Source organism: Alexandromys fortis, unplaced genomic scaffold (genome assembly GCF_014885135.2).
Source record: "Alexandromys fortis isolate MF-2015 unplaced genomic scaffold, M_Fortis_MF-2015_v1.1 scaffold_3, whole genome shotgun sequence".
NCBI lineage: Eukaryota > Metazoa > Chordata > Mammalia > Rodentia > Cricetidae > Alexandromys > Alexandromys fortis.
The window spans coordinates 19623550-19640660 of NW_026067909.1; the positions used below are offsets into that span (position 1 = coordinate 19623550).

A 17111-nucleotide genomic window follows, 5' to 3' on the forward strand; every position below is an offset into this window, starting at 1 on the left:
ATTTGCAGATGATATGATAGTGTACATAAGCGACCCCAAAAACTCTACCAAAGAACTCCTCCAGCTGATAAACACCTTTAATAATGTGGCAGGATACAAGATCAACTCCAAAAAGTCAGTAGCCCTCCTATACACAGTAAGTCTTTTTTTTAAATCTGATGGTATTTGATGACTAGGCTAATGATGGCTTTGTCAGTTTAACAATGGTAACCAAGGCTTCGGCTGCCTTCTCAGCTCTCTCTCTCTCTCTCTCTCTCTCTCTCTCTCTCTCTCTCTCTCTCTCTCTCTCTCTCTCTCTCTCTCTCCTTCCTACTGCTAAACTTAGACACAGTTTACCTTGTTACCAGAGTTACAGAAGACATAAGCTCACAAAACAGATTTCAATGTAATTTTTTATCATTCCTTTATTAAAAGGAACTCAATTAACAATGATTGCTCTCAGCAATCAATCACCTGTGTCTCCTGGTAAATAATAATAAAAATAACATAAACTGTATGAATACAAATTAGAAAGACATAAATAATGTAAGACATAATAAAATAAAAAATATTTCTTTTCCCCTATATGCTATTGTTATGCTAAGATTTCTGAAGTTCAGAGTTTTAACATTGATCAATTTTAATAGGAATTCCAATAAGAGTTCTAATAAGCTGATAGAGCACCGACTCTCTTCTCCCATGTCCTCTCCAGCATTTGCTGTCAGATTTCTTGATGACAGCCATTCTGACTAGGGTGAGGTGGGGTCTCAAAGTAGTTTAAATTTGCATTTATCTGACGACTGGAGATGTTGAACTCTTTCAAGAACAGTTATTGGCTACTTTCTTTTTTCTTGTTTTGAAACAGTTCATGTGATGATTGAGGATGATTATTATTAACATCTTGGCATTTCATTTCTTCCTTGGCATTTAACTATATGTAAATTCTAGATCTCGGTTCTTTGTCTGAAGTGTAGTTGGTAAAGACTGTCTCCCATTCCTTGGGCTGTCTCTTTGCTCTGCTGATGGCTTCCTTTGCTGTGCAGAGAGACTTTTACCTTCAAGTTGTCCCGTCTGTCGGCACTTGGGGCAAGTCCCTGTGCTACTGTGCTCTGCTCAGGGCGTCCTGCCTGCCCCAGTGTCACAATGAGTGAAGCCTATGCTTTCATCCAGAAGTGTGAGCTTTTGGGGATTTAAATTAATATCTTTGATCCATTTCCAACTGAGCTTTTTATAAGATGAGAGATTTGAATCTAATTTCATTATTCTGTAGGTGGATATCAACTCTGTCACGGTATTTTTTTTTTTTGTAGTTGGTAAGTGCATAAAAAGTAAACGATAAAGTATAAAACCCTAACTAGAACTCCATAGCTTCCAAACAGCCATTCTAGCTATATAGAAATTCATTGAGATGTATGGAGTTTGGGACTGGGCGACCATTTGTTTAAGTGACTATTTTGATCTAGCTGTGTGGTGTATTTTATTTCTGAGTGTATTACAGCAAAGTGATTTTTATTTATAAAGGAAAAAAAGGGTAGGTAGTTAAGCATGGGTCTGTGAGGAAGCCAGCAAACATTGTTCTTCCTGTTTTTCCTGACCTCTCTCATTGATAGGCTGTGACCTGTAAGCTGAAACAGTCCTTCCCCTGCAGAGGTGCTTTTGGCCAGAGTGATATAGTGTTTTGTATAATATATATTACACAGCATATATTATATAGTATATCATATATTTAGTATTGTGTATAATGTATATTATATATTGTGTGTAATTATAACATTATATGATATATAATGCAATATTTTGCATGTAGTATTTATATTCTATATTATAATATAGAATATAGTATTTTGGAATGTTTTTATATAAGATATATGCATAAATCATATATATAAGATATTATACACACACACACATATATATGTATAAATAAATTGAGGATTGTCAACCCATTGCAGACAATCCCTCATGGAGACTTCCTTCCCAGGTGATTGGTTGTGTCAAATTGGCACAGATAACTATCACACTAATTAAGGTATAAACATTGTGGTGGTTTAAAAGAAAATGGTCCCAAAGGGAGTATTATTAAAAGGTGTGGCCTTGTTAGATTAGATGCGGCCTTGGAGAAAGTATCATTGTGGAGGTGAGCTTTGAGGTCTCGTATATGCTCAAGCCAGGCCCATGAGACAGACCACTTTCTGTTGCCTATCAAGATGAAGGATTCTCAGCTCCTCTAACACCATGTCTGGTTGCATGTTGCCTTGCTTCCCAGCATGGCAGTAATGGACTGAAGCTTTGAATGGTAAGTGAGCCACCACATGGAATGTTTTCCTTTATAAGAGTTGTCGTGGCCATGGTGTTTCTTCACAGCAATAGAAACCTTAGCTAAGACAGACGTTTGTTGACCCTCTATTACATGCTCACCATAGTGCTGGGTTATCTCATTTTGTTGGGGGGGAAAGAAACAAAACCCGTTCCCCAAAGTCTCTAAGCCCTGGAGAAATAGACAGATGAACAGATAGTATGACATGAGCTGTAACAGGGGCTCTGAGAGGTAACCCAACCTCTCTAGGGAAATTAGGGGAGACTTTTCAGAAAAGGTGACTACTGGGTCAAGTCCTGAGGGACCAAGAGTACTGAGTCATGGAAAGTTCTAGGCTTGAGGAACAGCATGGGTCCAGATGCAGATGAGGTGGAGCTGGAAGCTGAGCAGAGGTCAGAGTGAGGGCAGAGTGAGCCAGGACGTGTTCAATCCCCAAAAGACTGAGACCCGCAGGCTTCAACGCTGTTCCATGTCCTCTATCAAACTGCTTAGGTCATTGTCTTCTGCATCACAAGAAACGAACATTTCCATTTCTGGTTAGCTTTTGGTGCTTATGGCTCTGACCCTAATTTTTAGCCTTTTATTAAGTCCAAATATGAACATTATAAAACATTTTATAAGCACATATGTCCCACAGCCTTATAAATTTATTAAAAAACTTTTTAAATTAAAATCGCTTAAATGTCTTCCTGCAATATCAAAAATAAAGTACTTCTTTGGTCCCACCCTTGACCGTATATACATAGCCTGTCTCTGAGATCTCAGCCTGCTCACTGTAGGTGGCACTTTTGGTGATATCACCTGGCACTGGCATTTCTAAAACTGTTAAGGTCCGTTGTTGCAACTACATTCCTTGGGACTCTAGTCCTGCTGTACTTTTATAAACCTCAGCTGTTTCCTATGATCCCTTTTTGTCTTTATAACCATTGTCACCTAGGTGACCGTCAAATTAAAGTCTAGCTGGCAGAGCAAGGTACATTTTTGAATATAAAAACATGAAGACGCAGCTTTAATAAAACAGTTTTAACATTATCTATACCTGAAAGTCATCTGAATTTCTGCTAACCCAAATCCAGTAACCAGAGCTCAGAGATAAATTCTGAAGTCAGGCCCGTAAATGTGGCCACAGCAGTCATGGGTGGCAGAGACAGCAAAAATACCCAAACCATTTCTGTCTCAGCAACAAAACAAGCATATTCAGTATTTGCAGATAGGAGAAACCACAGCAAACATAGTTCACATCCCCTTCTGACCTCCTATCATTTTTTATAAACCTTCAATCCATTTTTTCCTCTCTTCATTCTTTCAGTCTCCTGCTTTCTCCCTCGCTTTCCAGGCAACATACCGAAGTCTTTCTCGCTTCTCAGACATTAAAAACTCTTACCAAGGTCTTTCTTATGGTAATAATATATTGTATGGCTACAATATTTTAAACAAGAACAGAAACATTCATATACTATAACAAAAATAACTTTAAATTTACATCACATAAAATCCTGTGAAAGATCTGAGACTAAGAGTAGTTTTTTCCCATCCGCTAACCAATAAAAATTTGTAACCATCCCCTCTAAATGATGACAGATATTTATAACCCATTGGATCTGAATGACCAAAGCAGCTCCGGTGGAGGGAAGTCTGGCTATAGTGTCACAGCACGGCTACTGCAGCTTAACACCTACAGCCAGTGACTGCAACTCATTGCCTTTGGCGCACGGAGCCAAACCTTGGCCAGGTTTGGCCAGAAATGGAGACCCACAGCCTCCAGGGCAGGCTGAGGGAACCCACCCATCAGCACGGGAGGGGGCAGGGTGGCATGCAACATGGGAGTTTTAAGGGAAAAACCTGCAAAGGCAAAGGGGGCTGTGCAGTCGGATCAGCCAGAAGGAAAGGCCTATCTGGTCAAGTCAACCATCAACAGAAATACAAAGACAACACACAAGACCGACAAACACAACATTTAGACAAAGGGCCCAGAACAGACTCTCATTTGTTTGGGTTTTTTTTTTTTGTTTGTTTTTTGTTTGTTTTGGAGACAGGGTTTCTTTGTGGTTTTGGAGCGTGTCCTGGAACTAGCGCTTGTAGACCAGGCTGGTCTCGAACTCACAGAGATCCGCCTGCCTCTGCCTCCCGAGTGCTGGGATTAAAGGCGTGCGCTACCACCGCCAGGCCCAGACTCCCATTTTTTGAGAGCCCAGAGATTTCAGCCTTGACAAGACCAAAAACCATACAGATGGGACAGGAGCCGTTAAGGCTACCTCATCCCCAGATTCTTACAGATGGAGACTGACTGGGTCCTTAACGGGATGATCTCAGGTGAAAGACCCCCATCCAGACGAGGAAAGGAGACATCGCCCCATTCCTCCAGGCTGGCCCTCTAGAGCATTCGCCAGGGCAAATTGACCTGTTCAGATTCAGATTCGGTTTCAGACTAAGATTCAAAGATTGGTGCTGACAAAAAAACGGAAGACAGACAGACAAGACTTCGAACACAGACTTACCACGGTTGATCCGAATAACCCTTTGGGTCAGGGGTCCGGATAAGGGTCTCTGGGAATCCCAGATGAACCCCCAAGTGTTGTGCCCGGTCAGTGGGGACCCCAAAAGACCACCAGGGAGACCAACTCACTGAAATGTAAAAGCAAGTTTATTATTGTACATGTGTACAAGCCGGCAGGGACCTCGTCAGCACAGCAGCGAGAGGAGGCACCCTGCTCTTCTAGAGAGCACTGTTTAAAGGCAAAAACCAGAGAAGTTACATTAGTAGGGTTTGGGGTGACAGGTTCAATCCTGATTGGCTGACATTTGTCTAGGGGTGTCCTGGTGAAAAGCGATGGGTATGTGCTGGCAGGTGATCCTATCTACAATGGTTGGAAAGTTAGGAAATTCCTGGGTGGTGCCTGGGTGGTCTTAGTTTATGGTCAGTCTTACAACCTTAGGGGAAACTCCTGAGACTCAGGCTTCTGTCAAGCTTATCATGGCTGGGTCCTATAAAAAATAGACTGAAGATATTGTTTTCATACCATTTCCATTGGTTGATTTACAAAATATTGACACAAAACTGGGCTATTTAGCAGTTTTTTAAGGAAGTACTTTTATCGATATTTCTTTACAGATTAGGCATTATTACAAGTAGCTACTGTAAAGGCAAATTTTCCTATCCTGTTCTTGTAAAGGAATCCCAGGCTGTGAAGATCCCAAAGGTTGAATTATCTTTTTAATAGCTCTTAGATCAGTGACTGTTTCCCATCATCCAGATTCCTTTTTATTACAAATATAGGAGAATTTAAGGGCTAGTGGTTTCCTTGGTGTGTTTAGCATCTAACAGTTCTTTTATTATTTTTTAAAAGATTTATTTATTATGTGTACAGTATTCTGCCTGCATGTATGCCTGCATGCCAGAAGAGGGTACCAGATCTCATTATAGATTGTTGTAAACCACCATGTGGTTGCTGGGAATTGAACTCATGACCTCAGGAAGAGCAGTCAGCGCTCTTAACCTCTGAGCCATCTCTCCAACCCCTTTTATTAGTTTTTTAAGTGCCTGCGATTTTTACCCACATAGGATTTAGTATCTGTCCCTGTCCTTCAGTTTTTACACATTTAATCCACTTTATATTTTGCTCCACTTGAGATAAAGTTTCAGTGTCTAAAAACTGAGTGGAGACCTCTTGCAAAGGCCGATTGGGATTCTAGGATTTGGAAAAACTACAGATATATCAGCTTTAGCTTTTAGTAGGCCTGAATCTCAATGTCATTTACGTGTAACTTTGGCTTTGGTCTCACATCATAAATAATGGTTTGCTAAAACACCTTCTTTCCAGTATGTTTAAAACCTTTTATCATATAATTAGAGCTGTTTTACCTTTAAAATATGGGAGCAATGACAATTAAGCAATTCTATCACCAGCTTCTGTCTGCATCATCTTCTTCACACAAGCCATCTATGAGAGCATTAAAGCAATCTCTATAGGATTTTAAAGGTAACTTCAGCAATACTCATGGAGCATTTTTATAAAATCTTATAGATTCCAAGTAACATGTTAACGCAGCTTGCCAGTTATTGATAGTGTGGATAAAATAATTTACCTGCATTTTATTTAATGGATAAACAATTCTGTAACCACTTTATCAGTAAAAGATTACTTCTATGAGCTTTTACCTTAGTAGCCATAGTATCTAATAACCTAATAACTCAATCTGTTTCAGGTGTTACATTTTTATAGAATTTAACCACAAATTTTTAGAGAATAACTTGAAGAGCAGAGCCAAATTTTCAGTAATGGAAGCATGGGCTCTGCTTTTTGATGAGTTCTCCTCAAAGCTCTCAGAACTTCTTCCCAACCTTCAGTTTCAACTGAACAGGAGGAGTTGCCTGGGACCATGGCAATGCTGTTTAATTAAATACTCTGTAAGCGGTTTCTTCTTTATTTTCACTCTGTTTCCTTTGAGCAGGCATTTTAATAACTGGACACACTGTAGCTCCTGAAATAGGAAGCTTCCCATGGCCCTGCCAATCCTGGAGTCCCCTTACTTTGAGGGCACTTGTTCTTTTAGTTCTCAAAGTGGCCAGATTCTGTGTTCTTTTTTAGGAGATCCTTTGTCCTTCTTTAAGCCCCATGTTGGGTGCCAAAATGCCACAGGTAATATGGTGTGGGTTGGTGAAATGAAGACTCAGAGACACTTTGAGAATGAACTTAGCCTTAGCAATGGCAGGAGGCCCAGCCTCTGTGGACTGAAACACTTCCCTTAGCCCTTCGGCATTTTTGTTTTTCCTTATGTTTACACTTTAGCTGGTAGATTTTCATATGCTCAAAACAACCTCAATAAAGCTTCCAAAAATACATTGCCAAGTGAAAATACCTGATTCATGAGGTTTCATGGTTTTCTGGGTTGCCCTTAACCAAGTTTTGCATAGGCTTTGTATCCATGGGAAACTCTCAGACAAGATTTACATAGGGTAACAAAAGGTATCTGTAACAAAAATGGATTAGGGCTGGGTGTTAACATCAGAGCTAGACCAGGTAAGGCCCAGCAGGAGTTGCTTGCTAACCCTCTGGTGCCAGGTTGACAGGAATTTCTGCCACACACACACCCCACCCCCCCCACCTCCCCACAAGATGTAAAAGAGAATAAAAATTAAAGTTATTATCCAGCGGTGGCAGCACATGTCTTTAATCCCAGTACTTGGGAGGCAGAGATGGGCAGATCTCAGTGAGTTTGAGGTCAACCTGGTCATCAAAGTGAGTTCCAGGACAGCCAGAACTGTTACACAGAGAAATCCTATCTCTGAAAAAAAACAAAAGATACAAAACAAAAATAAATAAATGAATAAAATTATTTTAAAAAAATCACTATCACTATGACCAGTATATATCTTGAAGATTTTCCCCAAAGGTCCAAGTGTCCAAGGCTTGGTACTTCTGAAGCTTCTGAACACTTGCAGTACCTTCAGGAAGTGAGGCCTGGTGGAAAGAAATTAGAAAATTGGATGTCCTTAAAGGAGATTTTGTGACAGGAGGCCCTTCCTGTTTCACCCTTTGATTCCCAGCTGCCACCGTCCACCACAAGTTCCCAGCCATGCGGCTCCTGAGTCACCACGGCCCCAAAGCAGCTGGACCAAGGAATTATGAACTAAACCCATGGGCCAAGTGTTAACTTTTTCTCCTTAAAAGTTTCCAGACCTCAGGTGATTCGTCACCGTGATGGGAGGTAATTCATTGCTGCCCCCCATTAATCCCAGTACATGGATAGTCACATTCCTCATTCCTGGGAGCTAAGAGGACAGAGAAGACAATAGAGGGGTATATTCTCAACTGCTATTTTCTGTGGGCCAGCCTACAGAAGCTGTACTTGGCTCTGAGCTGTCTGCTCTCTGCTCCATCTGGCTCTCCTGGTGGTGGGAACAGATACAAAGTTTCTGAAGCTTGCTCTGTGCCGAAGTGAATGGCTGCCTTCTCTTACTTGCCCCTCCCCTCCCAAGAACAGGAGTGTTCATGCCCTTCCCTTCTCTTTCTACACCCCCAGGGCCTCGTTCGAACTCAGGACTCTCAAGGCCCCACCTCAGAAGTGCTGGAGTGTCAGGGGCACACCGTCATGCCCAGCCTCCGGGATCGTCATTCTCTGCTGCTTTCTTTGGGTTTCTCTCAGCAGAAGAGGAAACTTTCTCTTCGTGGATCCCTGAAGATGAGTGACATCTAGTGAATTTTATCGTTCCTCTCACTCTCCTGGATTGGCGTGTCATGTCTGCCTAGTCATGTCTGCCTAGCTCCGTGGCTAGTGGAGGACAGAGCTGGGTCTGATGTGACCTGAGCTTCATCACCACATCTTGGTATCCGAGGATCCTGAAACACCGAAACATCTTCCAAGAGAGGCAAAGGTGTGCTGATGAATTTTCTTTGGGCCACCAGTTCACATTTTTGTGAACATTTTTGTGACACAGGGCTTATTATTAATTATGAAAGCTTGGCCTATAGATTAGGCTACTCCTACTATCTCTTATAACTTAAACTAACTCATTCCTAATCATTTACATGTTTGCATGTGACTCCTGGCTTTTACCTCCCCACTTGCATGTCTTGTTCTCTTTCTGCCTCTGGCTGGCAACCCCACCTTTATTATTCCCAGAGCTCTCTCTGTCCAGAAAGTTCCTGCTATTCTTCCTGCCTAGCCATTGGCCATTTAGCGTTTTAATAAACCACAGTGACACATCTTCACACAGTGTGAAGGAATATTCCACAATAGAGATGGCTTTTGAGAGCAGCCTTTTCTGTCACTGTCTGCCAATTTAATTTAATTTAATTTAATTTAATTTAAGACCATGTCTTACTATGTAGTTCTAACAGTCCTGAAACTTGCTATGTAGGCCAGGTTGGCCATGAACTCAAGAGATCCACCTGCCTCTGCCTCTTAAGGGCTGGGGTTGATGATATGTGTCATTACTCCCTGCCTTCTCTTTGTCTTAACCAAAGTATATTATCCCTCCCCACAGTGGAAAGCAAAATCGGGGTGCAATCCCCACTCCTTTCTGACCACCAAACCCTGAGCCTTATGCTTCCATGGACTCTCCTTCTATGTTACAGCTGAGCTTCTTCCCTGATATAAAACGTTAAAAACTGGGCTGAAAGACTAGAGAAATGGCTTAGCGATTAAGCACACTGGTTGCTTTCCCAAAGAGCCCAGGTTTGGTTCCCAAAATCCATATGGTGGCTCATAACTGTCTGTAACTCCAGCTCCAGTGGATCTGACATCCTCTTCAGACTTGTGAGAGGAACAGACACTCAATGTGGTATAGATACATACATATACACACATATATGCATACATACATATACACACATACATACATACATACACATACATATATACATACATACAGGTAAAACATCCATACACATAAAAGAAAAATAAATACATCTCTAAAATCAAGTAGAAGAATGAATAAAACCCAGGGTGGGGCTGTAGCTCAAGCTGTAGAGTACTAGCCACGCATGGTCAAAGCCCAGGATTAATTACCAAGCACTACATATACTTGATGGGGGAGAGTCTTCTGTTTTGTGTTAATTTCATTGGTTAAATAAAGAGACTGCCTTGGCCCTTTGATAGGACAGAAAATTAGGTAGGCGGAGAAGACTGAATAGAATGCTGGGAGAAAGAAGCCGGGTCCGGCAGTCGCCATGATTCTCCCACCCGACACAGCCGCAGGTTAAGATCCTCCCTGGTAAGCCACCTTGTGGGCTACACAAATTATTAGAAATGGGTTAGATCAACATGTAAGAGCTAGCCAATAAGAAGCTGGAACTAATGGGCCAGGCAGTGTTCAAAAGAATACAGTTTCCGTGTAATTATTTCGGGTATAAAGCTAGCCGTGCGGGCAGCCGGGTGCCAGGAACGTAGCCCGCCGCTCCACTCACAACATATACGGGACATGGTGGCATTCTGAGGGTAGAGGCAGGAAGAACAGAAGTTTGAAGTCACCCTTGGCTACACAGTGAGTTACAGAACAACCTAGCCTACATGAGACCTTACCTCAAAAACCAAGCAAACAGGGGCTGGAGTGTTAAGAGCACTGGTTGTTCTCACAAAGGACCTGGGTTCAATCCTCAGCACCCATAGGACAGTTCACAACTGTCTTATAACTGTAACTCCATCCCAAGGGATCTGACACCCTCACATAGACATGCATGCAGGCAAAACACCAATGCATATAAAATAAAAAATAATATATATGAACACACACATATATGTATATATATATGTGTATATATATATGCAAACAAAAAAATCACACACACAAGTTTAAAGCTCAGGTATTTGATGTTGACTCTGGCTTTGCCAAGGCAGCTTATTTTAGCTTTTAGCTTCCTGGTTTTGTTCTTGTAAATGCGGCTGCTTAAGCTTGCTCCTTTTTGAATTCATTTATTCAACCAATGCTTTATGAACAGCTGCCATTCGCAAGCACTGGAAAGTACTCAGAATGAATGGCAAAAGGTTCTCAAAGGTGCCTGCTCTGATAGTATTTCCCACCGTGGAGCAGAGCACAAAACAGTAGCTCAGCCATAGCTGAGCCGGGACAGCCTGATCTATTGAGTGTGATGGTGAAAATCCTTCTGGGCAGTTGTTAACCTCATGCCGTCTGGGAAGGCCCCTAGGAACACCCAAGGGAAGAGAAAGTAGCCACATAAAGGACTGGAGGAAGAGCCTGTCTGGACAGGTGACAGCAAAATAAGGGGTGGGAGCGAACAGAAAGGTCAGCAGACCACACTCAGTGGGTTGAGATGCAGTAGAAGACGGGTCAGATCCCTCTAAGCTTATAGGTCCGTGTGTAGCTGGCTCTTCTTTATTCTCCTACATGCCGCCAGAGGGGCATGCAGGGGGTGACTGTGATTGAGTCTGAGGTCAGTGCCCCATCAATCTTGTGGCTCTCATATGGCGCCACTTCCTTCCCCTTCTCAGCTTTTGCAATGCAGGGTGCCCGTGAGCACTTATGTTGACACAGGCAGTGGGGGACCCTGGGGCTCAGATACCAGGATCCCGTCACCTCCTTCCTCCCTTCCCCACCCCTACTGGGCTGTCTCTGGTTCTGGTAAAGGACATTCCAGCCACCAAATGCACCATGTGGCCTTCACAGCTCTGCATGTCTGAACTCAGTGTCACTACCTCACGTTTGTGTTGAAGGATCCTGAACGTCCACCAAAGGTGGCTCCCTAGGCAGAGGCTGTCCCTCAGTGTCTGCCTGCCTCACCCAAAGTCCCTAACTACAGTGATAAGCAAACTCTGGTGGAAGTGGATGCTGCTCCAAGTGGGATGGGGGGGCATGGGGTAGAGTGAAAGCGAAAGCTGCTTGCGCTCCTGGTCCTGGGAAAGCCGGCAGACTTGGGCTAGTGGGCCGACAGCAGTCAAGAAGAAGGGAGATTTTTTTTTTTTTAGAAAGCTGAGTGACAAGGGACCCTGTGACCCATACGCTTTCATTTCTCCTAAAAACTGGGTGACGCAGGCAGCCACAGGGCCAGTGAGAGGGGAAGTCCAGAGTTTCTTAAGAAGCAGAGAGACGGACAGTCTGAGCAGGGAGGAAAAGACAGAAGAGACTAGGGGGAGGGAGGGAGAGAGGGAGGCAGTGAAGCGAAGAGGGGTGTGGAGGAGGTGGTTGCAGGACCCGTGGGGGAGGCATTGAGGCTCAGGTGTCATAAGAGAAGGGGACAACAGTTGAGAAAAGGCAGCAGGGGAGGTGGGGGCGGGGGTGAACTAGCAGGAAGGAAGGGAAGGTTAGAGAAGTGGAGAGCGGGGGTAATAGCGTGTGGGGATAGACAAGGCCGCAGTGGAGGAGGGAGTGGAGGAGGGAGTGGAGGAGGGGTAGAAGCACTGGGGCGGAGATGAACTAGGGAGTGGAAGGAGAGAATGGAAAATTAAGGTGGAGATGGAATCTGGGTAGCAAGGAGAGGGACCTGAGGGGAAAAAGAGGAGAAAAGAGGGCAATCGGCTTAGGAAAAAAAGGCAGTAGAGGAGAGGCTCTGCGTCACCGAGACAGGAGGCCCACGATGTCCACACCTCGAGCTCAGGAGGAGCCAAGCAGATCTGAGGAGCGGCGCCCGCTGGTGGCTCGAGGCCCGCGGGGTCCCCGACGATGGAGAAGGACAGCAGCCGCAGCGGTGCTGCTGGTGGAGATGCTGGAACGCGCTGCCTTCTTTGGCGTCACCTCCAATCTTGTGCTCTACCTCAACAGCTTGAACTTCAATTGGGAGGGCGAGCAGGCGTCGAGGGCCACACTCCTCTTCCTGGGCGCCTCCTACCTGCTGTCTCCTGTGGGAGGCTGGCTGGCTGATGTGTACCTGGGCCGTTTTCTCACCATCTCGCTCAGCCTGGTACTCTACCTGGCTGCCTCGGGCTTGTTGCTTACTACCATCACCTACGATGGCCGCAGATCCTTCTGCGGAGAGATGCCCTTGTCGCCGCTGGAGCCCGCCTGCCCATCCGCAGACTGCCCAGGTTCCTGGTCCAGCCCCTACTGTGCCACCACCCTCTACTTGGTGCTGCTGCTTCTGGCGCTGGCTGCCAGCTCTGTCAGGAGCAACCTCACTTCGTTCGGAGCTGACCAGGTGAGTGGCCAGAGGGTCTAGCCTCCAGAGCGACTTCAGACAAAGCACTTCTCTCAACACCAGTTTCCTTATATAAAAACAGAAGAGCTGCTTGCTCTCAAGACAGTCATGCAATCTTTAGTAAGACTAGACATAGCTCCCACCTCTAAGCCATGCCCCAAGCCTCAGGCCAAGTGCCTTTAATTTTTTTTTTAAAGACAGGTTCTCTGAGTTCCAGGCTGGCCTCCAAATTTGTGGCTGTGGAAGGCCTTGAACTCCTGAACCTACTGCCTCCACCTCCCAAATGCTGGTGTGCCACTATGCCTGCTCCAGTGGGGTGTGTGTGTCTTATGTTGACACAAGGTCTCACCAGCCTGGTCTAGAATTCATTAAGTAACCAGGTTGGCTGATGCCTCTCCTGGCTCAGACTGCTACGTGTTGGGATTTCAGCTGTGAGCTGCCATGCCTAACTGCAGTGGCTTTCCATGTTTTAACTTGGCCATCTTACCTTCACCAGGCGTGGGTAGTGTTGAAGTCTCTCAGCTTACCTCAGATGACAGAGAGCAGCAGGTCAGGAGGGCTGGTGAGGCCACTGAGCCTCAGGTCCTTGAACCCTGTATTGAATCTTAATGTATTATTGGGACTTGGCGGCTGGTGCAGGGGCCAGTCAGGCTCTGCTCACCCAGCAACACCAGAGGCAGTGGGCACACATATTCAGATCTCACTGTGCCCCCTCGTCAGAGGGGCAGCCAGATATATACCTCGACCTCAGTCCTTGACACTCCCCTGGGACATGAGGTGGCATATGGGGAAAACAAAACCAGAAAATAAATACTTGCTAAATGATTAACTTAAAGCTTTGCTGCCATGGTCCTGTTTTGGCAGCTATGCACAAATAGTACCGTTGATAATAAAATAAACTAGGAGAGAATATTATTAAAGCACAGTGGCATGATCACAGGCAGAATGCAGAAACAGTCATAGACAGGCATGGGGAAGGCAAGGTGTCCGTGCACAGAGGGACCCGTGATGCTGGCAGTGTGATCAGGCCGCTGGGTGAATCGTACTTTCTCTCTAATTCAATCTGTTTCCCTCAGAAAGCACTCCTCAGTCAGGCAGTTTCCAAATGAGCTATGTCTTTCAGTTGGGTATCCACAGCCTGGCACCTCACAGTAACCGGTGTCCTTGCCGAGGATTGCCCTTTTTAGTAACAAGCATTGTGTGTGTGTGTGTGTGTGTGTGTGTGTGTGTGTGTGTCTTTGCAAGCCTATATGCACGTGTGAGCAGATGCACAGCAGAGGTCAGCAGCGTGTGTCGGGTCCCTTGGAACTGGAGAGACAGGCGTTTATCGACAGCTTGAACCTCAGGCATTCTTCTCTCTCTCCCATTCGCTGTTGACCAGGAGATTCCCAATACCTGCCAGAAAGAGTGTCCCATCTTCTACTAACTTTTTTCTTTCATTGACATCCCACTACTTACCCACTCCCAGCTGCCCTGCAACCCTGGTGTAGATAGTGGTGGCCAGCTCTTACAAAGGGCTGGAACGCAAGGAACAAGCTTATTCTACAAAACAGAATATAAAGAGTGGTTTGTTGATATTGCGTGTGTTGTGGAGAAGAGCTGGCAGGGGCGTCGATGGTAGGCCACCTACAGCACAGGGTGATGATGTGTGGGTCTCCTTTTGGTTAGGGGGAGTCTCCTTATGGGCATTTCCTGGCATGTGATTTGTGCCCCATGAGGGAAGGCAGCCCAGATTGGTAGCGTACAGTTCTGGAAGGTTACACAAGCTGCTGTGTATAGAACGTCCGGTTGTGCAATATCACCTATGCAAATAAGAGCCATGCAAATCTGGGCAGTTCCTGTTGATGGAGATTCAGCCCATCAAAGCTCAGGTCAGAGGGCAGCTCTGTCAGCTCAGAGAACTCTGCCACTAGCAGTCTGGAATTCTTAGACCAAGCTTATGAAAATTCCCTAAAGGAGGCCACCTCTGTTTTCTGATCTCTCATCAATGGCCTTTCCATCATCCCTCCAAGGGCCTCAGCCACCAAGCACCTCTTCTCTCTTTCCTTCTGGCGGCAGAACTGGTTGCCCAGAGGCCAGATCACTGAGCCCCCTGTGACATCTATAGCTTTATTCAGTGAGTTGTCTCTTCAACTCGGGCATTGCTATTTAAACATAAAATCACTGTCCATAAGATGAATACAGTTTCTATGTTGGCAACCATCACAACAACCATTCATTGTGCTGGAATTCTTGATTCTCATCTGGTGAGTGGCTTCAAACCAGACTCTGGGTTGAGGGCTCCTTTCCTGTCCCACATCCCTGTAATTTTTGCTGTCTTGGTAACCTGCTTCCCAGGATAGTGTAGAGACACTGGATTGGCTTGAGGCAGGGTAGACTTTACTGGATTTGAGTTTTTTAAAGATGGTTCTACTGGCTGGGCAATAGTGGCACATGCCTTTAATCCCAGCAGTCAGGAGGCAGAGGCAGGTGAATCCCTGAGTTCAAGATCAGCCTGGTCTGCAGAGTGAGTTCCAGGACAGCCAAGGTTACACTGAGAAACCCTGTCTCAAAAAAACTGAAACAAAACAAACAAACAAAAATGGCTCTACTGCGGTGGAAATATGGGTAGGGCCACAGGATTGGGTGAGCACAGGACAGGCTGCCGCAACACTCAGGAGGTTAGGTAGGTGGTCTAGGGATATGTGGAGCTTGGCACCATCTGGAAGAAAGCCATGCATAGGTGCTGCAAGTTTAGCAGAGTTGCTGATTTCAGGAAGGGCCATCCATCATTCTCCACACGGCGTTAGCTTACTCTGGAAGGACTCATTTATATCCCGCATGGGCTGCCTGGCCGGCCCCTTCCAGTTACACTTGTCATGTGTACTTACTTCCAATTAATGAATGGAAGTAGCTGTTAATAATGGGGTGTATTCAATTTTCTGCTTGAAGGTCCAGGCAAGGGTTCCCAGTAAGCTGACACGGCAGTGCCGCTCCTTCCTTCTCCAAGGGAGAATCCCAAAGGCAGTGCAGTTTTAAGCACATCTGTATGAATTATAATTTTACATTTAGATAAGGAGGAAAACATTTTTCGCTTCCTCAGCACAACAGCTGCAAGGAAAGCGTGGGAGAACCCTCTTAGTAAGTGGAAATATGTATTCAGTGTTAGAAGGATGGCGATGAATCCTAAGATTTGGTGGTTGTTGAAAGATGACTTTTAGCCAGCCTGGTACCACAGACCTGGAATCCCAGCTATTTGGGAGGTTCAGGAAGGAGGATGGCAGGTTTTGCAGAAGCCACAGAGTAAATTCAAGGTCAGACTCCACAACTTAATGAGGGTCTGTTTCAAAATAAAAGTCAAAGAGAGCTGGAGATGTGTCTCAATGGTAGAGTACGTGTGTAGCGTGTTTGAGGCCCTTACTTGGATCTTCAGCATGGAAGGCAGCGGGTAAAGGGGTAAGAGTACATACTACAAAAACATGAAGACCTGAGTGAGATCCCAACAACCTGTAAAAGCACAATGTGGGGTCTGGAGAAATAGCTCAGAGGTTAAGAGCACCGACTGCTCTTCCAGAGGACCTGGGTTCAATTCCCAGCACCCACAGAGCAGCTTACAACTGTCTGTAACTCAGTTCCAGGGGATCTGACACCCTCACACAGACATAAATGCAGGCAAAACACTAATGCACATAAAAAGAAATAAGTTTTTTTTTAAAAAAGCACAGTGTGAGCACACATGCCTGTCACCCCAGTGCACACACACATGTAGATAAACCCTAGCAATACTTGCACATATGCACATGCATACATGCACACATACACACATACATACATACACACACATTGATAAACCTCAGTATACTTGCACACAAATACACACACACACACATGCACACACACGTGTGCACAAACAAGAACGTAGAGAGTCATTTAAGAAGCAACCCTCAGTTCTTCTGGCTTTTCAGAAAGAAGGCCTGGGTCTTCCTACTGAGCTGCAGAATCAGAATCTAAGAGCCATAGACTGGGAATGGGAATGAGGCCAATGACGCTAGCCAGAGACAGCAGGACGAGTAGAGGACCTACTGTATGTAGAGTGGCCTAACTCCTGGGGTGAGATCTGTCCTTGCCACGGGGCCTGAGAAGGATTTTTTTCATAAGGTCAGAGCTTGCACGTAGAACCACCTCCACCCACCTCCTATTTCTCCATCTTTGTCTGGTCATGCATAGAGGGGAGGTCAGCACAT

At 45.0% G+C, this 17111-nt stretch overlaps 1 protein-coding gene and 1 long non-coding RNA gene across 4 annotated transcripts in view; one reads left to right on the forward strand and one right to left on the reverse strand.

The window, feature by feature from the left end:
* Positions 1–15701, reverse strand: LOC126498921 (uncharacterized). 3 transcript variants are annotated; one of them, XR_007590921.1, is made up of 4 exons: positions 13376–15701; positions 7157–8473; positions 4795–4921; positions 1–2799 (listed from the first exon to the last, which is right to left on the reverse strand). It is a non-coding gene; the product is annotated as an uncharacterized lncRNA (long non-coding RNA). The 3 variants fall into 3 exon arrangements; XR_007590920.1 differs by lacking the exon at positions 13376–15701 and having other exon boundaries at positions 2–2799; positions 7157–7758; positions 8356–11522; XR_007590919.1 differs by lacking the exon at positions 13376–15701 and having other exon boundaries at positions 2–2799; positions 7157–11522.
* Slc15a3 (solute carrier family 15 member 3) overlaps positions 12161–17111 on the forward strand; it is a 15854-nt gene continuing 10903 nt past the window's right edge. Inside the window, exon 1 of the mRNA XM_050137901.1 lies at positions 12161–12888. Coding sequence (XP_049993858.1) covers positions 12331–12888 — 558 coding nt within the window. The 5' untranslated portion in view covers positions 12161–12330. The remainder of the gene's footprint in view (positions 12889–17111) is intronic.